Source organism: Camelus dromedarius, chromosome 8 (assembly GCF_036321535.1).
Source record: "Camelus dromedarius isolate mCamDro1 chromosome 8, mCamDro1.pat, whole genome shotgun sequence".
Classification (NCBI taxonomy): Eukaryota; Metazoa; Chordata; class Mammalia; order Artiodactyla; family Camelidae; genus Camelus; species Camelus dromedarius.
Window position 1 is genome coordinate 53,702,404 of NC_087443.1, and position 23,621 is coordinate 53,726,024.

At 43.9% G+C, this 23,621-nt stretch overlaps 1 protein-coding gene across 5 annotated transcripts in view; it reads left to right on the forward strand.

Moving 5' to 3' along the window:
• The window catches only part of PLCE1 (phospholipase C epsilon 1), a 300,817-nt gene that overhangs the window by 112,286 nt on the left and 164,910 nt on the right, over nt 1-23,621 (forward strand). For all 5 annotated transcript variants that reach the window (XM_031461396.2, XM_064488235.1, XM_031461397.2 and 2 more), the window contains exon 3: nt 19,834-20,122. In XM_031461396.2, the coding sequence (XP_031317256.1) occupies nt 19,834-20,122 (289 nt within the window). The remainder of the gene's footprint in view (nt 1-19,833; nt 20,123-23,621) is intronic.

Consider the following 23,621-nt stretch of genomic DNA (forward strand, 5'->3'; position numbering starts at 1 on the left):
ACTGGCCTCTACCTGTTAGATGCATATCCTCAATTGTGACAACGAAAAATATCTCCACATATTGCCAAATGTCCCCTGGGGGCAAAATGGCTGAGAACCACTGTTCTAGAACCATGTGCTGATACTTTCCCAAATTCCCACCCTCCTGTGTGGTGCATGAGAGACCAGAGAGATGAGGAAGCAGGAAAGAGAATGTCCAAAGGTTGATCCAAAGGGTTTTGGTAAGAGAGTAATGCCTTAGGGCAGTGTAGTAAGGAAGAATGGACAGAGAGAGGGGGAGGAGTCCTGGAGACCCTTCCAAAGGGAGGCAGCTGCTGGGGACAGCCAGGAAGGCCGAGCTGGCATCCATAGCACATGGTTTTCACAAAGAGATCATGGCAGCTGGCAGTCCACGGGCCACCTGGATCAATGAAACCCACCAAGAGGTAGCAGTGCACACTTGTGCACAGTGATGGAGAAATCTAGGAATTCATTCATTCATGAAACACTTCTTTGCCAGAGAGGTGTTTGGCATCAGAAAGGTGTGGTGATAGGTAGCAGGATTTATTCCAGCTGCAGGTGGGATTCAGGAATAGAACTTCAGCCCTTTGCAGGCAGAGGTGAAGTGAGGAGGGAGTCTGGCAAGCAGCGAGGCTCAGAAGGACTGAGTTCCCAGCAGTTCTGGTCACAGGAAGGAGGCAGAAGCAGCCTGAGTTGGAAATGAAAGCAGATGCACTTAACTAGACATTGTGGAGGCTGCACCAAAGCACTAAAGCTCATTAAGTCCCTCCTGACTTGGAACAATACTGTCCCCACACCCTGGGGCAGCACAGAGGTTGCAGGTAGAAGGAGCAGAGCCTCAGATGCTAAGAGGTGGAGGAATGGGCGACAGCCCCGAGGGCACTGCCAAGGTGGAAGTGAGGCTGGGCAGGGTCAGGTCTGGACTGAGACGTTTATTCTGGGTCCTGTAAGCAGGGGAAGAGATGGCGCCAGCTTTCCTATAGGAAAGATCGCTAGACGTGGATCAAAGAATGTGCACTTTTGGAATTTTGATGGGTAATGCTAAATTACCTTCCACAATGACAGTATAATAATCAAACTGGTAAAATATAACTGTGGCATTTTATGGTGTTTGAATAGCAAATTTATTATTTTAAAGGTTTATAGGGGTTTATAGCTGTTGCAGCTTTGCTTTTGAGACCTGTTGTTGATTACATCTCTGATTTATATGATGTCTAGTCAGGAACACAGTCCCTAATCACAAAATATTTCCTTTGGGAAAATGTAACTTGCTTTATGACAATCTGCTTTATGACATGCTTTCCAGAAAAAAATGTGTGGCAAAAAGTGAAGGTTGTCTATAAAGCTGGTGTTTGTTTGATCTGCTTGTGAATTGTCATGGCTTCGTCTTCCTTAATAGCTAATTTATTTTCCATTCTGCACTAAAAATATCTATTTAATAAAGCTCAAAATGTTCTTTTTTATTATTATTATTTTTTAATGGAGGTACTGGGGATTGAACCCAGGACCTCATGCATGCTAAGCATGCACTCTACCGCTGAGCCACTACCCTCCCCCCACTGAAATGTTCTTTTTTAAAAGTGTGTGAAGCACAAGAAAGATGCACAGGTGGGTTAGTAAATGGTGGGTTAGATTGAGTATTTTCCGTATCTTCTATATCATGAAATATAAGCATTCAGTTAGTTTGAATGATACGAAATTTCCATTTTATAGCTGAAAAGAGTCAAAGATCAGCAGTTTCATATGGTTCAGTCTAATACTAATGTTGGCTATAAAGAAAATATTTGTGAAATGAATATTCTGTTCTTTATTGCTTTCTTTAAAATTCAGATTCATTTCCCTGAAGACGGGGTTGAAAAGTGGGGCTGTGTATCATTCTGGGCATGGCTGGAATTCAACAAATTATTCTCACTTAGAATGGTTGTTTCCATTGGAACGAGAGTTTTCAACCCTGGCTGTTCATAGAATCATACTTAAAGTTGGGAAATGTTTCAAAGATACTGATGGGCCCCACACCAGACTGATAAATTCGAATCCTGGAGGAGAGATTGGGGAGGGGCAGACCTCAGGCCTTAGCTCTCTTTGTTCCCCAGATGACACTAAGGCACATCCAGGTTTGAGAACCACCGCACTAGACTTGCACTCTGGGGAGACTCAGCAGAGCTTTTCTATGCCTTAGAAAAACAAAAACACAACACCACTACTCCTGATTTATTTCCCAAACTTGCTTTGGACCAACAAGGTCCAAAGGTGAAATGGGGAGGAAAAAAGTGCTTAACTAAGTCAAACCCGTGTTTTGATTTTCATTCAGCTTTTGGTTTTCATTCAACAGAACATTTATTGGGTGCCTACTAAGGGCTTAGTCCTGTGCCTGAGTATTTTGGGAAAATAGCTTAATGATGAGTGAAAGAAGCAGTTTTGCCCCTTAAAAAAAAAACAGGGGGTTCTATGAAATGTTCAGATTAGGCAAATCTACAGAGAGAAAAGTAGATAAGTGTTTCCCGAGGCCTGAGGAGTTGGGGGGAAATGGGGAGTGACTGGTATGGGTATGGGGCTTCTTTGGGGGTAATGAAAATATTCTAAAATTAAAGAGTGGTGATGATTATACAACTCTGTGAATACCATTGATAGTACACTTCCAATGGGTGAATTCTCTCTCAATAAAGCTGCTATTTAAAAAAAAATTTTTTTTACCAACCACAGCTATGCTTTGCTGGAAGGACCTAACACTGGAGGAAGAAACTTTGCTGTCCAGCTCCCACCCTACCCCCCGCCATTCCTTTCAAAATTGACAGCTTAAAATGGGGACTGTAACTGAGAGCAAAATAAAGCAAATCCTGCTTGAAGACATTTAGTTCTCACCTGTATTCCAGATAGCACCTGAGCGTTCTGGGGGAGGACGGGTTAGAAACCAGGCAGGAGTCCTGGCACGTCCAGTCGGTGAGAAGAAGACAAGGACTTGCACAGACCTTGCTGAGCCCCAGGCACTGCTCTCCGTGCTTCACGGACAGAAGTTCATTTACTCACCATGCAGTTACCCCCATTTTACACAGTGAAACTGAGGGACAGAGAAGGTAACTGTCCCACGATCGGGCAGTTATTTCTAAGCAGTGACACTGACTGCCTTAAGGAGTGGGTAGGATGCTGATAGGAACGTGAAGACAGAGGCACAGGGGATAGGAGGGCGGGAAGACTGGGGTGCGCTGAGCGGATGGACAGTAAGCAGCTTAGGTGGAAGGAGCAGTGGGTTCGGGTAAGGTAATAATGGAGGACAACTCTAGAAGGGTGGACAGGGAGAGGTCATTGAGGAGCTCTCATGACCATGCTAAGGCATCAGAATGCAGGCGGTGGGCGCCTCTGAAGATCACTGAATCAAAGCAAGGCTTAAGACCATGTTGCACCTTCTCGGTGCACAGGTGCGTGTGTGTCCAAATGGGTGTCTCTCTGGGTCTATTTAAAAATAGGTACAAGTGTATTGTCTGTAGCACCACCCTGTCCCTGGCATCTCCTCTGGTGTGTGGAGGGGCACACCGCAGGACCTGTCAGCCCACCTGGCCCTGTGATGGCCGCTGGGGAATAGCCACCAAAACAGAAGTCGCAGTGACCTGGGGGAACTGAAAGCCTCCATAGGACCTACCTTAGAACGGTAGACTCTTTGCTGTGATAGCAAAGTCCCAGCCCAGGGGGCTCCCCAAGCCCAGTGTTCAGGACATTTGGTGTCAGGCCTCCTGGACTGAGAGGCAGACTCTCCAAAGGGGAAGGAAAGGCCTGTTGCTTGTTGGGTTTCCCAGCCTGTCTCTCCCTTCTACGGGGACCGACAGTAATGTGGCAAACATGGGCAGAGGAAGGGAGAACATCCAGCTGCTCAGGCTGCACTTCAGGGCCAGTGGCTTTCCATCCCGTGAACACGTTCCTCTTGGCCATCCTAGCCCAGCCCTTTCCATCTCAGGGCGTAGTTCCTTCATGAAGGTTCTTCCATGATCTCTCCCTGGTCTGACTTCCTGCCATGCTTAGATTTTGATACCAAACCTCGTATCACCTCACTCAGAGTTAGCTTTGCTAGTCTTAAAATCTCCACATCACCCCAGATAATCAATATAATCACAATACAGCTGTTCTGTCCTTGTTTCTTCATCCCCAGACCTCACAATGGGTTAGTTCTGTTACGCCCTGTCCAATCTTTTGCCCTCGTGTGATTCTAGGCGCACGGTTGCCGTTCACATTTCAGGGCAGTCGGCCTGTTCCCAACTGCCTGAACCTCTCTCTTCTCACTTATTGTCTCCTGTCTCATCCTATTAATTAACTTTCCCTATTACCTGTCCTGCCTTCCCAGCTATCCCTGATCGTGTAAGGGACACTCAATGAAGCAGGGGTGAGTCATTGATTAATCACTAAGCACTTCACAGAGTAGGGATGAAGGGCAATAACTGTGCTGGTGTCCACACCCAGGGCGAACCGCAGGTGTCTTCCAAGCCCACTCGCTTCAGACACCCTGTCCTGCTTTCCTTCCTCCCGCCCTCGCCTTCCTCTTTCCATCTTAAGCTCCAAATTTTTCTCTTTCTATGATTCTCTCCTTGCCAAATTCCTCCCCTACCCAGACACGCCCCAGTTTCTAACTGCTCACGATGGAGATCTCATTTATCCTCACATTTGTTACATATATTCTATGTGTCGCTCTTGGCTTTTCTTATTTTCTATGTCTTGTGTCTGAAAATAATACTAACTATAATTTCTTTTTAAGTTTTTGTGTGTCACCTCTGACTGATTTTGAAAGTGAGGAAAGGATCTGTGGTAGGAAAAGTTTGCCAAGTCTGTCTTAATAAGTCTTAGGAATGTGTACAGGACAAAATGTGGAAGAGCAGAGGACCAAACCTGTTAGAGGGACTAATGGAAGCCAGAATTAACCCAGCCAGCGGCAGCCATGCCCTCCTTGGTAACACAGAATATGTTCAACCTCCTGAAAGAGATTGCCTTGGCTTCTCCATGGCTGCAAGGTGGAGAGCTGACAAGGAGCAATTTGGAGGAAGAGTGTCAGAAGAAAGGAAAGAGCTTCAGATAGCATCCCTGCACCCCAGACTCTCTAGAGTCTGTTCTCCAGAGCCTGTTCCCTCTTCATTCCCAGTGCCTCTGCCTCCTGTTTTGTAGCACATCGTGGTCACTACCGATCACAGACAAGCAAGAGTTAACAGGGTCATCTGTGGTCTGCTCATCAATGTGGCCCCATGCCAGGTCTCACTTCCTTCTCCTCCTATCATGAGCATAGCAAATGGAGCCCCGCTCCTCTCTATTTCACCATCAAGTGGATGGTTAAGCATGGCTGGGGTTCTTGTAGTGAGGGCACAAGATTTTGAGAGAAGAAAGAACACAGAGAATGAGCTTCTCCATGAACAGCAGATGGCCTGACTTTGGGGATTTAGGTAGTAGATCCCTCCAGCTGAAGCCGCATTTGCTTCTGAAAAGGCACCCACCCACTGATGTCTGAAGAAGCTATAGAAAGGTGTAGGATTTGCACAGTGTGACCCCACCGAAGGCCCCTTCTTCCAGTTCAGCGCTATATTCACATTCACGGGTCACATTCTGTTAGCTCCTTCTGGAAATGAGCGTCAGTGACCCCACCCTCCCTCCAGCCCACCCGGCCATGGACTCATGCCACACGCTGGCTGCATCCTCTTTGTTTGCCCCTGCCTCTGACATCACTGATCGTGTCCAGTAAGTGCAGATCCTAAGAGCCGCTGAAATCAATTCAAGGGATATTTCATGAGTTCCAACTGTATGTGACACAGCATACCCTGGATCACTGCAATCATGGAAGGCACAAAGGAGAGAAAATCTTGGGACACCCCAAGGGTGGTGGATCCCAGAGGGCCTGGTCGCAGCTGTAGTTTGTATTTACACGGTTGTTGGCAGTGCTTTTCGTTACAGGCACTCACATCTGCATGGTGTCCTTTATAAACTCTTAAAAATCATGTCTGCATCCAGTTGTTTAGGGTTCCCTCAAAGTGAAGGACAATACTATTTCAGATTGTTGCCAGAAACCCAGAGAATCTGGAGACAGGGAAAGCTCTTAAGTCTACTTTTTATACAATAGAGCTTCATACCATTATTCTGTATATAATCTTTTTACCAAAACACTGTCGCCTGTTTCTGTCAACAAAAGACCTCTTTGTTTTGATAGCCAAGAAAAACCCTAAGCCCAGCAGACAACAGAACAGGCTCTTTAAATGACGAAATGTAAGAGCCAAAATGCCTTATTTTTGGAATGTAAATTAGAAGCTTTCTGTCTTTAATATGACTCTAGCCCTCAGTTTTTATCAACTTCAGGATATTTTTTTTAATGTCATCCATGAGTTCTTTGGATTGCTGCTCAGGATGACTCTATCTTCCTGATCTGATTACAGGGTAGGCACGAGTGAGGTGGAAGGTGACAGTTTTCCCACACCCTAGAGCCCTCTGAACGTGTTGTCTTTGACCTTCAGTTTCTCCATATAATCTTGCCCCTGAACACATGTGCGCAGACACCATGCAGCTGAGAGCCTCTGTAACAGGATGGAAGTTCTTTGGGGATAGTCAGAGAGCCCCTGACTCTTCTCAATGAACTTGAGTACAATTCTAATGCCATCAACTGTTCATATCTTTTAAAATATTTTATTTTCTTTTCATTATTTATTTATTCATGGAGGGATTTAAAAAAAATTCTTTTTAGTTTTCAATGGAGGTACTGGGGATTGAACACTGAGTGCACACTCTACCACTGAGATATACTGCCCCACCCTGTTCATTTTCTTTTGTAGTCCCTAATATTTTGGAACGTTCATGAAGGCTTACCTTCCCACTGCTATTTTCCAAAGGTAGAGAGGAAGATGACATTTCCTTCAGAGTCTTCCCGTCTCTATCTGGTTCTACACCTCCAACTAGACAGGAAAAGTTCTAACCTGCCGCCCACCCAGTGGGATGGCTCTGTCACTGTTACACTGTGGGTGTGAATGAAGTCCATGGTCTCTCCTACTCCAGGCTGGCAGGTATGTTGGGCACTTTGTCCCTTCCCTTTGGTTTTTGTTAGTAATGAGGAAACCATCACATTGTAAGAAATCTTAGAAGTGATCATCTCTGACCCATTGGTGACTTAAGACCTGAGACTGGGTCTTACTTGATGTTACATCCTCAGTGTTTAGCATGATACTCCTAAAGGGGTGATGGGTGGCCCCAGGCATAAGAAGATATAACCCTCCAGCTGTAAACTTTTTTTCTTTTTTTTTTTTTTTTGCTATTGAAGTTACTTACGTGGTAGTTAGCTTAGAAAATATTTGTGAAAGGAGATAGTTCTGGGCTAGAATTGCATCCATTTGTAAAGACTCAGAAAGGCCCTGCTTATACACACTCACAGATATAGAGAACAAACTAGTGGTTACCGGTGGGGAGAGGGAAGAGGGGAGGGGGAGCATAGAGGTAGGGGACTAAGGGTACAAACTACTAGGTATAAGCTATAAGAATATATTGTACAACACAGAGAGTATAGCCAATATTTTATAATTATAAATGGAGTATAACCTTTAAAAATTGTGAATCACTGTATTGTACACTTGTAACTTATATAATATTGTACATCAACTGTACTTCAATTTAAAAAAAAAAATGAAGGAGGGGGGAGGGTATAGCTCAATTGGTAGAGTGCATGCTTAACATGCACGAGGTCCTGCGTTCAATCCCTAGTACCTCCAGTAAGTAAGTAAATAAATAAATAAATACATAAACTGAATTACCTCCCTCCTAGAGAAAAAAAAAAAAAAGGACTCTGTTTATCTCCTCAGACTCATTGGTCACTCTCTTAGCTCCAGCGACTCCAACTCCAGGGAGCTGCTTTGCACACGCTGCTGTCTCTGTTTAGGACATTTTCCTCTATTTTATCTTACTCTGCCCTCACCTTTGCGTAGCTAACTCTTATTGTCTTCAGGTTGTGTCTAGATGTTACCTTCTAGGAGAAGCCTTCCAGGCCTCCTAAGACCTTCCTCTGTGTTCGCAAAGCATCCTATATTCACACCACTGCAGAATTTCTGTTACAGAATTGCCCACTTTCTGGGCTACCTCCCCTGATACTTGCTAACTTTCTTGAGGACAAAAACTATTTAACTCATCATTTTGTCTTCAGCTTCTGGCACACTATTTGGCACAAAGTAGACAATCAGTAATATTTGTTGAGTGAATGAATGAATGAATGAATGGTGTCCAAACAAGGGAGATATTCATAGACATAGATTTCTTCTCCTTCAGAAACTAAAGTGTAGCTAGAGACTTTGTCCATGTTTGCACTGGATACCAGTCCAAGCTTCTCAGAGGATTTCTGTGGGGTCTGGTTGCTACTGAGGCTCTTCCCAGCCTCCTGACCTCTCTGAGCTCGGTGACAACTCTGGCTCCCAGAAACCTGGAGGTCTCTATTCACCCATGGCTGCCTAGTCCATTTGCACTGCCTAAAGCATGTTCACTAACTGGCTGTGAAGTCTGATTCTACCCTTGGATATAACCTGAGAGTCTGTACTGCTTGTTCTAAAGAGCTCTCAAGTCTTATCAGTAGCATAAGGCTCTGAAGTGGGTGTCCTCACGACTGCAACTAGCTCACCAAGTCCAGGCTCGCTTACGTTAGGTCCTATTGCTGAGGGTGGGTCCAGTGTTGGCTCAACTACTGAGTTCCTGTTCCCTGGGGATGTAGGGTAGGAATGCCCCCAACTCCTCTCTGTTGACCATTTACTTGGCTCCCATTAAAGGAGAGACTTTCAAGAATTAAATCACTGCAGTTTTCTGGTAGAAGAAACAGAGGGCATTCAATAATGACAAACAACTGTCCACTCAGAATTAGAGGAGGGTCTCAGTTTGCAGACCCTACTAGGCAGTACTCCTCCCCTAGTCCCACCTTTTCCTTTGCCCATGGAGCTGAAGCTCACAGGATCCAGTTTAAGGGGGTTGGGTGGGGGCAGAGAGAAATGGGAGTGGAGGAGAGAAATGAGCAATGGAGATAAAGGAAAGACAAGAAGAGAGAGTGAGGAGGATGGGAAGGTCAGGGCAGACAGAGCAAGGGAAAATAGGATAGGAGTAATAAGAAAGCAAAATTGTAGATATGAACATGAAGAAGAGTAAAAAAATTAAGAGTGAAGAAACCATGAAGACACAGAAAATTGAAGAAAATGCCTCCAGAATCACCCTAGAGAGAAAGAAGAGAACAGAGAAGTGACAGAAAGGAAGAAACATGGGGGAGAGAGCACATTCATGCTGTAATTCCTATGTTAGCCAAGAGGATTAATGAGCGCTCATTTATTGAATGCCACCTATGTAACCCTGCACTGTGACGAGGCTTTGCATTTATAGCATAGTGGGTGCACTAACCCAAAACTGAGTTCAGAGTCTGGTTGATCATGGAGCTGTGGCCCAGACAACACTCAGGCATCTCCACATGAGTTCACATGCAGGAGGCTGGGCAGACTTACTCCTGAGCATAGGAGAAGCTCCACCACCTTGAGGACACCAGTGAGTAAGTAGGAGGCGTGGGGCTGGGGGTGATAGCTTTTGAGGGTGGGAAGCTGTCTCAGGTCCTGTAGGCAAGCAGACATGGCCTTGGAGCGCTTAGATTCAGGCATTGATGCTATTATGACCGCTTGGATACTCAAGGGCCGTGTATTTGGAGAATCCACAGCTATCCTATCTCACTTAATCCTGGTTTAGAACAACCCTGTGATAATCTCCATTAAAGAAACACAAGTTACTTTCCCACTGCCACTAGATGGGGGCACTGAGAGCCCAACATGATCTGTGTGCTGCAAAGACCAGGCTCTTTACTCTCCACCCTAAGGCTTCTGCTCGGCTGTCCCACCTTTGGCAGACAGAGCAATGTGTTCCAGGATGTCAGCCACAGGCAGTCTTCCGGCAAAGAGTAGAAAAGGAAATATAGTGTTGATTGGTCCAGAAGCGATGATCCAGGCAGAATGGGGCCTTTGGGAGCCATGAAAATAGATGGCAACGCTGACCCTTTCCCGTTGGACAGGAGGAGGGAGGTTAGAGGTGGGGGGGTGGGAATCCGGTTGGGGCACAGGAAGCACACAGCCTGGCCCTTCAGGTCGGCCTTGGTCTCCTCCACCTGTTGTGGACACACAACAGCCTGGAGCCATAGGACTTTAGGAACTTTCCCTCCCAGCTTCACATGTGCACGGCTTAGCCAGAACACTGCCCCTGAGCCCCAGAGACCCTGAGCCAGGACATCACAGTGTACAGGATTTGTGAACGTTTGTTTTTGTCTCGCAGGGGCTTTGTCCCCATGTGATTCATTAACTGACCTGCTGCTCCTTAGAGCTGCAGGGAGCCTGGTAGTTCGGGCCATTAAATCCCTTCTGTTAGTCTAATTCGCAGCCTGACATCACAAGCCTCCCAACATAATCCATTTGTCCTGATTTTTTTTTTTTTCTTTTCAAGAGGCCTCCTTGACAGCCAGGTTTTCTCATTACAATGTGATTCATCTGTATGGTAATTCTCAGTAGAATTAGTACCTCAGACATGATTCATCTTTAGAAAGATTAAGCCAGAAGCATCATTTCGGAAAGGCCTGTTACATACACAGCCACAGGGAGTTTCTGCAAGAGATACCCCTTCATTCAGCTAGCATTTGTCGAGTTGGCCATGCTGGACTCTGAGCTAGGTAGGGGCTTTGGGGAATATGGATTCGATAGGACTTTACCCCTGCCCTCAGGAGCTCCCATTCTAGAAGGAAGATGACATGGTTATGAGTGTTTATGATGGATAATATGAGATGAGAGGTAATATGGTCTCCTAAAGTCTCAGGTAGTGGTTCTCAAACTTTAACAGGAAGCAAGATCACCCAGAGGGCTTATTACAACACAGATTTCTGGGCCCCAGGCCCAAAATTTTTTATTTAGTAGATCTGATGTGAGCCCCAAGGATTTGCATTTTTTTTCAACAAGTACCCACATGACGATGTGGCTGCCGGTCTGGGGACTACACTTTGAGCACCTGGCTCTAAGGCTTCAGTTCTACCTCCATGCTCCACTGCCCCCTCTCTTTGCTGCCTGCAGCATGCTAAGCAGTGTGCTCCCTGTTGGGGACAAAATGTTGAGCAAGACACGGCTCCTTCCCCCTGGGAACTCATAGCCTGGAAGGGGAGTGAACAGCGACTTCCACACTCCACAGAAAGCGCCACTATAGAGTTCTCCATAGGTGCAGTTGGAGCACAAAAAGAAGGATGCTTACTTCTTGCTGGAGTCCGAGGGAAGGCAGCATTGGAAGAGGCAAAATCTGAATGCAATGGTAAAATGTGGCTTATGTGGAAAGGCATTTCCAGCTGTTAACTTCCCTGATTATCAAATGTGCTGGGACATCCTCTCACACTCCTTAGATGTTTTCGGCAGTCATAAAGTTTCAGCTTACTTCCTGCAGAAGCCGGTGGCATAGCTCTGGTTAATTGGCCTGGCCTTAGCAAAGCTCTTATTTTTGGCTCTTTGGAGCTCTGTTTGGTCCGTGTCTCGTGCATGGTCTGAATATTCTCAGTAGAATGGAATTCTCCACACAGGCACTTGAGCAGAATGTAGACTCAAGAGCAGAGGAAGCAACAGCCTGCTACCAAAATCCTCCTCCCTGTCCCTGCCTCTTGGGTCTCCAGGCAGCTCAGCCACCACCCCCATCCCATATCAGCCTCTCTGTTTTTTTTGACTCTTCAGGAAATTTGGCAGTTCTTATGTCATTGCATTTTGTTTAGATGCACACACGCATCAGAAATCAAACTTCCAGCATAGTCAACCTTCTAGAACGCTGCTTCTGGATTCCAGAAGTTAGGAAAGAGGCCCAGGAGACCAGTAAAAGGCATTTCCAAACCACAGCTCTCACACTTGTTTCCATCAGGGAGGCTTCTACATTGCTACACAGCCCATTAACTCACAGTTAACACAGTTCATATAAGTGTGATTACTTGTTTGGGGTTTTTTGTTTGTTTTTCTTTTTTTGGATGCTTCTTTCTTTATATAATTTTTTTTAGTGGAAGTACTGGGGATTGAACCCAGGACCTCGTGTTTGCTAAGCACGTGCTCTACCGCTGAGCTGTACCCTCCCTGCCCCCTTAGTTACTTGTTTTTCTAGCTCAGGATACTTTAAGAATCACATTATGGGAAGGATAAGGGTGCTATTAGAAGTAGATACATGGTCACTAGTGAGAAATGACAGCTGTTATTGAAGAAGAACACTGATAAGTGAGAAGAAAACTGGAGACCCTAACAATACACTGTATTTGAGAATAATGATGATCAAAATTATCATCAAAATTAAAGTTAATTAATATCCTCCATCCTCCATTTAAGAAAGCTCGGAAATATTGGTCATCGAAGACTACCACTAAGAGGGACGTAGGAGAAAACATTGGCAGACCCCTTTGTGTTAAAGATAAGAAGACTGTCGGAGAAGGGTGGGTGTCAGTCAGAAGGCAGAGTTCATCTTTTTTTTTTCCCTTGTTCTCAAGCATCTACCATAGTCTCTGTAAAGGCAACTCAATATTTGCTGAATTAAACTGAATTAGGAAAGTCAACATACAAATCCATATCCTGTTTTTTTAAGCCCCGTTATCCTTCCGAATCATCATTTTTGTGAAAAAAAGCCAGGATGGAGAATAGATCTGATTAAGCATTCTCAACTCTAAGCCAATAAGCAAATGATAATGGAGTAATGTTAAACTATTGGCAAATTTCTGAGAACAGACCACATTTGTTTAGCAGCAATTAGAGCCTCATTTGGCTACAGCTATTCTGAATACGCTGCAAAGATCTGATGCTGTTTCATGTGATTTCTGTATCTGCTATTCTGCAAAAACAGGTGACAACACAGTATCTCCTGTAGTTCGGGTGAATTCGATAAATTCATGACCAAAAAACTGGAGGATTCTAGCCAAGTTCTTGGTGAGGATATAAAATATAGACATTCATTAATTCAATCAGGAACTATTTATTGAGAAACTATAATGCCAAACACTTCTAGACATTGGAGGTAGCAATGAAAAAGGAAATAAAGTTCTCATGAAGCTGACATTCTTGAGGGAGGAGACAGACAATAAAGAAACAGAGGTGGAAGGCTCGCTACTGTAACTACCACTCTCTTAACAGTGGTTTCTTTGACAACTGTGGAATAGGATTCTCTAACTGTTTGGTTTGGTGGTTAGCAGCACTGGCTTAGAGATGGAGAGTCCTGATGCTCAGTTCCAGGTGTGTTTGCATTAGTTCCTTATTTTTATGTGGTGATGTAGTAAGATCTCTTCCTAGAGCTAGCTGTTCTGAAGTTTCAATGGCATGTCTCAATGCTCAGTGCCTACTTCATTTTAAGCCCTCAATACATGTTGCAGTGATTACAAATATTGTTATTAAGAGTCAATGGACACCCAAGTAGCAAGCCTTCTTTCTGTTGAAAGATTTTAGAAGATAAGCCATCAGATCTTGGAACAGCATAAATCTCATAGCTACGACCCTAGAAAGATAGCTTTCAAAACAGAGCAAGTACAAAATTGGCTCCCCTTATGAGGTGCCCTCTTTGACCCCGGCAGAAGGCAAGTTAAAACAAAGCCCTTTCTGGCAGTAGAGAGGAGCCCTTTCTGGCAGTAGAGAGGAGCCCTTTCTTCCCGGGTGACTGCTATGGACATAGTGTGTCTGGCTGCTTCATGCCTTTCAGTGCACTCAAGTCTTTGATTTCATGTCCCTCTGAGTTACCCAGTTCTCTTCAGCCTTGGATGTTTATTTTATTTTGTTTTGGGTCTGAACTCCATGTCCCAGGGCCGGTTTCTTAAGTCACAAGGAACTTCAAATGTTTTCTTAAGTGTTGTCTAAGCACTGCTTGATTTTCTGCAAGTAACTTCATAATATCAACGTCATTCTGCTCACATGCAGCACCCACTGTAACCGGAGTAGTGTAATTCCATGGAGAGGATCCACTCACACTTCACGGGGGTTGTTAAATGTAAGTGCTACGAGGGGCACTGTTTGCAACATTGACCTATAGCTCTCTCTATAAATATTTTTACTGAGATATAGTTGATTTACAATATTATATTGGTTTCAGGTGTACAACATCTATATTTTTATAGATTGTACTCCAAAGTTTTTACAAAATATTGGCTATATTCCCTGTGTGTACAAGGAAAGACAAATACTGTATGTTATCACTTACATGTGAAGTCTAAAATATACGTATATAAATCTTAAAATCTCTAAGAACTTCACAATGGCCAACTGTAAAAACCATGACTCCTTTTCTTTCCTCATTCCCAACAACTTCAGCAAGTCCTGTAGAGTCCATATCCAAAATGTAGCTTGATTATTTATAATAGTCTGAAATTTTTAATTAACTTTTTTGGTCTACTTGTTTATTGTCTGCCATCCTCCACTAAAATAAAGCTCTTCTTGCTCTCTGCTGGATCCTCAAGCAATTGGGCTTGGCACAATATATGTGTTCAATAAATATAAATCAGCTGTTAAATGAATGAATGGACACATATCTGTTTAGCAAGATTAGATGCCCTGTTGTGATATATTGATTTTATCTCAAAAAAGAGATATTGACCCTTCTAGGGCAGTAGACTGTCTAATTTTCAGCACCTTCTATTTCCACATTAATCAAGTGAGATAAAATTTATTTATTTTTTCACCTTGTAATTTAAAACTACAAATCTCCATATAAAGGAAACATATTTGATCATTCATTAGTCATAACTTGACTATTTTCCAAAGTAATTTAAGGTGACCATGAAAGGAGCTAATCATGAATTAAAAACAATAACACAGCATTGTGAACATCGCTTAAAACTCTTGCCAAAGAACGACGTTTTCTTGAATCCCACTGTTTGGGCTCTGGGTGTGACCATGTTTAGTGCAGTGGATTTAGCTGGAGCACAGAGTTGGACAAACCCAATTTCAATCCTGGCTCAGCCTCTTACTAGCTATGTAGGTTGATTGTATTTCTCCACCTCTCTAGGTTTACTCTCCCCATCTGCAAAAGCAGTCACTTCATACTGTGTGGTTAGATTCAGATCTCACGCAAAGAAGTACTTACCATTGTGCCCAACACATCATCGTTGTGTGAGTTAACTTTTGCTCTATAACAAAGCACTCCTAAAACTTAGTGACTTTGTGCAGCAATTTACTTAGCTCATGTTTCTCTGAATTGGCTGGCTGGTTCTCCGTGTCTGGATAAACTGATCTTTGCTGGGTTCTCTGTGATGGCAGTCGGACTGGCAAGTGGGTCACCTACGATCTAGGATGGACCCACTATGTGTCTGAGCAAAGGTGACAGGAGGGACTGGGCCATGGTCTCTTATCCTCCAGCAAGCTAGTTCTGACTGCTCCACGTGGTAGTTGTAGAATTCCCAAAAGCAGCAAGAGAGAGCAAGCTCCAACACAGAAGACTTTGCTTGCAACATGTTTGTTGAATTCCCCTTGGTGAAGCAAGTCACAAGACTGGCCCAGAATCAATGAAGGAAATAATTTATGGCTATTTTCATAGTCTACCACAATCATCCTTGTCACCATCATCATGAAAACGAGTATTTGTTGAGCATTTACTAAGTGGCTGTTGCAATCATAGTACTACTTTTATCAAGCTTGTAATTCTTACCACAACTTTAGGAGGCAGATACCATTGTATCCCCATACTGGAGAAAAGGATACTGGGGCACAGAATGGCAAAGCAACTTACCCAAGGTCACACAGCTGGGAAGCAGAGGAGCTGGGGCTCAAACCAACACTCCAGAGCAACACTGGTGATAACTGTATTGACTCCCCTTCCCACTCTATACATGTAGGACTTTCCATGATTGCTTCTTTTTTTTTTAAGTGGATGATGTAATAAGAGATGATAGCCTAATTTTAACACGCACCCTGAGCACTGCCGTATCTACCACCACTTCACATTTCAGCATTTTTCCAACAAGCACCTTGAATTCAGCTCATCCTGTATTGGTGTGAGTGACAGCTGTTAGTCCAGATCGTGGTAGAACCTGCAGGTATCTTTCTGATTCTTTGTGGACGGAGTGTTAGTGATAGTGAAGACAGCTCAGAGCTGCATTCTCAGAGCTCTTCACCTCTCATTTCTTCAGATGAGTTTGAGGACTTGGAACGAAGTGGCTGATAGCAGTGCTGAACGAGTACTTAATAGAGACATAGCATTTATATACGTTGGAGGTGAGCTGCACGAGCCCTTGAGAGCAAGGACATGGTTTTCTCTCTGTATTCTTGGAAACTAGCACAGGGATGAGCACATAGAAGACAGACTGCAGGAGCTTAGTACATGCTTATTATATGGATCTATATCCATATTGATAGCTCATTAAGGCACGGGTCACAAACACATACACAGTAGTGACAAGATATTAGCCAGGTGTGCTCACTAGAGCGTAGAGGGGCTGGCACTAACTGGAGAGCTCATGCCCCATCTGATGAGGGGGAGGTCTAGCCACTTGACGCCACATGGGAATGCTCAGTGTTGCCAGATTGTTCCATTTTTCAGATAATGCTGTAATTTCAGATATGTATATAAACTATCCTGATTTTGAAACACTGTGTGTCAAATGAAGCAGGTCGTTTGGGTGAACCTAGCCTAAGGCCAGCCAATTGTTGACCTACATTAGACACTTTTTGGCACCTCTCTGTTACATTACAACAGTCCTAGAGGCCTGAGGAGGAAGGGGAACCACAGAGTAAGGCAAAGATGGAGCAGTGAAATGATAAAAGAAGCAAGACTTCAAGGAAGATGGGTGATAGTCTATTTCAGAGATTCCACAGAGGTCAAGGACATGAGAATAAGAAAAGGCCATTAGAGTTGAGCAAATTATTTGATACAATGCTACATTCACAGACTATGTTCTTTAAAAAAAATCTGTAGTCAAATGATATGAGAAATATTCAAAACACTCAGTTAAGGGGGGAGAGTATAGCTCAATGGTAGAGTACATGCTTAGCATGCACAAGGTTCTGGGTTCAACCCCCAGCACCTCCAATAAAAAAAATTTAATAAATAAATAAACAAACAAACCAATTCCTCTCCTTAAAAAAAAAAAACTCTCAGTTAAACAAAATAAAATAGATTTCTTTGTTCTGATCCTTTTAATTGTTAGTATTCTAATACATAATGTAAATCTTCGAAAGGAGAAGTATGTCCCTAGTTTTTCAGACTTCCACGATCAAGGAGTCTGTATTTCATGCAGTTTCTCTAGATCTAATGATGTGAGAAAGACGCTTTGGGAAAGCTGAGTAAAGCTCTGAGACACTGGGAATCTCTGAAAGCATGGTGTGGAAAGGAACGCATTTGGTAATGCATGAGGCCATAACGGAGCAGCTGGGCGAGTAAAGAAAGTGGGTCAACATTTGGTAACTAGGAACCGTCAGCATAGCAATCTTTGTAAAATAAAGCCTTTTTAGCTTCATTCGTCTGCTGAAAACAAACAAAGAAAAGTGAAGTGTTCCCCACCTTTGACGGATTAAATACCTCTCTGCTTGACATTCAAGGCTCCCCTTTGTCAGGCCAACTGACTTTCCAGTTTCCCAGCTATGTCCCTACACTCACCCTCTGCTCTTAACACCTGCTCTGCTCGCTGGCCTTAGGACACGTTCACTGTTTTCCAACCTCTTCACCCTTCCTTGCCACTTGAGTTGCCTCGCCCCCGCTGCCCCATTAAAGCTGTGCCTGTTTTCCAAGGCACAGCTCAAAACTTCTTTCTCTCCGAAGCCTTCTCTAACTATCAAACCTCACAGAGGGTTCTTTTCCCTGACCATCTAGACCATTTGCTTCGGAAGGACTTGTTTGAGACTTAGTGTGTTGGAAGTTGCCTCTGTGATTTGGAGCTGAGAGAAGAAAAGCATGCCTTGAGCCCTGCAGCTCTCCACCTGTTTGTCCTCACAATGCACCCAAATAAGGTTAGGATAAGATTATCCAGTAAGAGCAAGGGTATAACCCCATCCCAGTGAATTTCATAGATGATGCTTTGTTGTTATACAACCACCTGCTGTTCCTTGAGTCCGTTCTCTTCTTGCTCCGTAGTAATGGGCACCATTTCTAGACACTGGACTGAGCACTGTATGTGTGTTGTCTTGGTGAATCCCACAACACTAAGAAGGAGCATTAATGACCTCTCTAGCTGGGCAAGACAGAGCCAGGTTTACAGCCTCGCATACCTGACCTCAAAGCCTGGGCTCTTTCTATCCCAGTGCACCATGTCCATGACCACACTGGCCACCAGGAATTTAATGACAGGGAACTAAAGCTAAAGAATTCACACTCTGCCTTCAAGTGGCAAGTGTACACCAGTAGGCAGAGGAAGGCAGATTCAAAATCTACTTAGGGTGTCAGCACAGTTTGAATATCAGGGGAGTTCTGCCTACACTCCAGGGTCTCCTAAGGACCTAACATAGCTCAACAGGGGTCCTTTTGAGTGCCTGTTGGGGGAGGATTAAGGTGAGATTTGGAGTGTGCAGCATCATGGGAGCACATGTCTGGCCTGCAGGGCGTGCAAGGGACTTCTCTTTCTTATCTGTCCTGGCCACTCATTGGTGTCACCAGAGGCAATGACCTCCATTTTCTCCCTACTGTGAGCTTTTTGCTTATCTGTCTGTCTTCTGTATTAAACTGTTAACTCTTTGAGGAAAGAAGCTGTCCTGTTTACCCAGACCTGACACATAACAGGTATATAGACCCATAATAACTATTTTTTGATTTAGTGAATGAATGACAGTCAAGCAAGGTGATCAAGGTAGCACATGGAGACAACACAATTGTATAGTAAACCTTTATCCCACCACCGGAAAGCCAGGTTAACTCACTCCATGTTCTCTCTCTTCCCTGTTGTTTATACACTACCCAGAAGGCTCTGGCTTCCCAGAGACCTTGACAAAACCCCACACTTCCCAGAAATAATGTCAACCTCATAAATTTCAGGCCTTGTCTTCTAAATTAGATTGTGAAATCCTGCAGCACAAGAGGTGCATGTTACTCTTTGTACATGCCCCATCGCCAGCTTTCAAGGCAGTGCCTCACACAGAACAGATCTGTATAAATGCATGTTGAATGGTTGCATTGAAATGGATTGGAATTATGGCGGGGAAGCTGTCCAAAGAATCCAATCTCCTTGAGATAATTCTTGGTGAATTCAGATGAAGACGGGGAGAGGAAATCAGGATAGTGGCAGAGACAGAAGGTAGGAAGGAAGGAAGGAAGAAGAGTGGGCAGAATCTGTGGATGTGGGAGATGAGGAAAGAGGAAGAGGAAAAAGGATTCAAAGCTTTGATCCAAGCTGATGGACTGAAGGATTATGCCCAAGAGAGAAACACAGAAGTTCTCCTTCCTCGTAACCCTGTAGTCCTTGCTTCATTTAGAGCATGGAGAAAAGATTCCTCATGAGTGTCAGTCTGAAGTGCTCCTGGGAGACAGACAGATCTGGGACCATCATTCAGAAGAGTCTAAAGGACAAAAAGGAAAGGTTTGCCCTCGTCCATCTGCAGAAAAGTTTTGCTCTGCTGAGGAGGAGGAGAAGGAGAAATTTGAGCTGAATATATTTTTGGTTGGTACAACTTGTAAGTGCTCTGTTTGATAGCAGAGTTGTTTGAATGGCCTATTTCATAACCACACATAGCTTTCCCAAAGAAATGGTGTCTGTAGAATGTTCAGGTTAATACATGAGGCCAGTGTTCATGAGTGTTTGCACTTAAAGCAACTGAGCCTTCTTTCTTAATAAGTCATCTTGGCATTTTGTCAACAATTTAATTTGCTTTTCTAAGAAACTAGATTAATACTTCCTGTACTTTGTGCTATTCACAGATCTACAATGCAGTGAGAAGTGGAGAGGAAAGAGAGGACACAATTGGATCGCTTCTCCATTTCTTCACAAAGCTCCCAGCCTCCGAGACAGCCCCTGAGAGGATTAGCATTGGTCCATGCTTAAAGCAATGTGTCCAAGGCACTGTTTGTGAGTACCGTGCCACCCTCCAAAGGACATCCATATCTCACTACATCACCGGCTCTCTCCTAGAAGCCACCACATCTTTAGGAGCAAGAAGTGGCCTTCTCAGTTCTTTCGGAGGATCCACCGGACGAATGATGCTGAAAGGTAATATGTGAAATTTCACTTTTAACTTTTCATCTTTGAGTGCAGAAAAGAATCTAAGTTACTGTTTATGCATCTCCTATGGAAAATTGAGTCCGCTTATCAGCATCTTTAAATAAAGCTAGCTGCTTTAAGAGAATATAAAGAGGTAGTCCTTTATCAAAATCTCTTAAGGTGTAAACATTCTGAATAATAAGCATTAAGATTTTAAAATTTCTTTTTCAAAAGAAGTAAATGGTTAAAAAGCTATCTTTAATTTTTTTTAATTATTCAGATAGATAGTTTCTCCTAATGTTAGTATGACAGATGTCAATTACTGTGGTAAGAGACTAGTAAACAAGTGTAGTCATGTGGTCACAATGAAAACCAACAGTTTCACTCAGAACAGAGTGGAAGGTAGTTCTCCTTCCCACACAGAATCAGTAGGTTCATGTTGACCAGAAGAGCCAAAGGTCATCTTCCAGTGTCTCCCATCTTAAGACAAGATAGTCAGGCGTCCTGCTAAAAAATGAAAACCAATGGAAAATGGGGTCCCTCAGCATCAGAACTTCCCAGCTCCGTCCCACGAGTAGCAGACAGGCAGGTCAGAAATGGCAGTGCACCAGAGAGCCTTGTAGATCTGTGCCCTGCACAGCTGTCACTGCCCGCTGGGCAGCCTTCCCTGGCAGGAAGCTGCCGGCCAGACAGAGACCACGCAGAGCAGCATTCCGCTGCCTTGGGGCTGCCAAGAGCTCAGTCTGACATCTGGACATTTCTCTCAAAGAGAGCAGCTCTTCTCCCTCCACAGCCAGCCCCAGACCCACAACCACCAAGACCATGACCTTCCTCCATGGTCCTCAACCTCCCCCACCCCCTCCAACATACCCCTTGGGCAGTCCCTAAAAGAGGGACACACGGCAGCCATGTTGATTTGTTTTCTAGTCACGTCAACTTTCGTGGATTAGTTATAAATGATGAATGAAGAAGAATACCAGATGTGGGAACACTAATCCAAGAGACTAAAGGGGAGAAATTTGATTGCATATGTGTTTCATGCATTTGGCATATGTTGTGAGAGCCACTACTAGGTGCTAAGTGCTGGTTAGGGAACAAAACATAGCCCTGCCCTCATGGAACTTGCAGTCCCTAGGCGGTAAGCAGTTCCCCCTATATACAGGATTCAAAATTTCTCTGCTCTGATGCGGCTGCTGGTGGCTGCTAAACTTATGTTCTCCATCAGTTCTCTTCCTGGGAATTTGGCCTGGGGTTGGCACATGGCGTTGGCATTGCTTCTATGCTTGTGATTCTATGTGAGGACCTTATCCTGTGAGCTAATCAACCTGTGTTGATCAGAGAGCCAGTCTGTGCCCAGCAGTGTGGAGGTATTATGGGAGATCCTAATAAAGTGCAAGTCAATTTACTTGCCTTTAGGTTATTTATGATCCTAATGAGGAGGCCAGATTTGCGTGCACCAAGTATTCAAAGAATATGAGACTGCAGAGTTAAATGCCAAATAATGTGGCTCTAAGCATTCAAAGAGTCTGGAGAGAGAGTTGATGTTCTATGTGACAAATGGCTTGGGCTCAAACAAACAAACAGAAGTCAACAAAAGCCATTTTGTTTCTTCTCCATGATTGCAAAGGAACCAATCTCCAAGCTCCCCAACTAAGGCAGGTTGCCTCCAGTCTTACACAGACCTTTGGGGAGGAAAAAGGAGACTACGGGTTAAGGTGTTTGTTGCCCTGATAGTAACTTGACTGCAACTGCTCTTTGCACTTCCTTGTTCAGATTAGAACTTCCTAGATCAACATTCCCACATCTGAGACTCACTGGACCATCAGCTAAGGTGTTAGCTTTAAACTGGGGTTTTATGCCAGAGTTAGGAGTTTCTTTAACTTTCTGTTTTGTAGCTGTTTAATGGCTTCTGATACCCCCTCTGTCAGTAGCTTCTCCTGAGAAATACAGTTAGCTGGTTGGCTTCAGTTCCAGGCTAACTTTTGTAGCTCTGACTTGCGCTCTTGGAAACATTTTTCAACTTCAGTGCCCTCTCCCATGGGGTTTCCAAAGTCTGTACGTGTCATAGTGAAACACGTGCTTCTTCAACATGCAGTGGAAGATAATGCGTCAGAAGAAACATGGCCATTCGAAGTCACAGAGCGTTTATGGACACTGTAGGTTCAGGATTCTGCCTAGGCGGGTCCTGAGCGCTGTTGGCCACAGACTCCGCACTGGGGCTGAGGACTTGCAGGCTGCTGCGCCGCGGTTGTCGGCTTTTATTGTTCATTGTGTGTCCTGTGGCACCAAGTTGGCCAACAGCTCTGTGTCACTAACAGAAACCTATGGGAAATCCCATTTATAAATGACTGGTGTTCCCCAAGTTCATTTCTCAGGAGCTATGTGGAAGTTAGAACACTTTCCCAGAGAAGCAGTATTAAATGCTGTGATTTGGCTCCTAGTTTCTAGTCCTCAAAAACCTCCTGAAGCCATAACACCATTGAAATCTACACATTTCCCTTGGAACAAAGAGAAAAACACTGTTCTTAGAATACTGAGAGTCAGCCTCCAGGATAAAAGCAATACAAGTGAGTTAAAAGACATTTCTTGTTGAGAGGAAACAATTTTAATTAAGATGAGTAGAGAATTAAATTGAAACTTATATGAAGATTTTGAAAAGAACTTTGAGCCATTTCAGAGATTTTAGATGTTGGCATCTTTTGTTATGGTTAATTACATTTCGAAACTCATGTCTAATATGAAAGATTCAGAAAATTGTTATCACAGTAACTTTTTTTTCATTTTTCTTTTTTTTTTTTAATAGGAGGCTTATAAATGGAATGAAGAAGGGAAGAGGGAGGCAGGGCAGGGTTTAAATTTTTTTCCCAGAGGAAATGGGTAAGGAAGAGGGTCAAAAAGAATGACTTATTCCATGAGAGAGAGCATGAAATGGATTAAATGGAGTTGGAAAAGGTGGAGAAACAAGAGAAGGGAAAAAGACAGATACTGTATGATTCATTTTACATGGGGCACTTAGAATAGTCAAAATCATAGAGACAAAGTAGAAGTGTGGTTGCTAGGGTCTGATCGCGGAGGGGCTGGGCAGTTACTGTTAACTGGTCCAAAGGTTCAGTTTTGCAGGATGAAAAGAGTTCTGGGGATGGATGGTGGTGATGGTTGCACAACAATATGAATGTACTCAATACCACTGAACTCTACACTTAAAAATGGTTAAGATGCTAAATTTCATTACGTGTATTTTACCACACACACACACACACACACACATTCACACACAAGAATCGAAGAATTTTAGAGGAGAAACATGTTATGTAGGTCTTTGGTCCCAGGTCTGTTAAGATGTTAGAAAGAACAGAGTTTGTGAAAAAGAAATATGAACACAGCTTTTCATGTGACCTCCAGGTGCCCCAAGTCAACTTGTCTCCTGGAAGTGCTTATGATTATAAGATCTTACACTTTCCACCCAAGTCCCCTTCTCCCCCTCCCCATTACCTTGCAAGAATCTCAG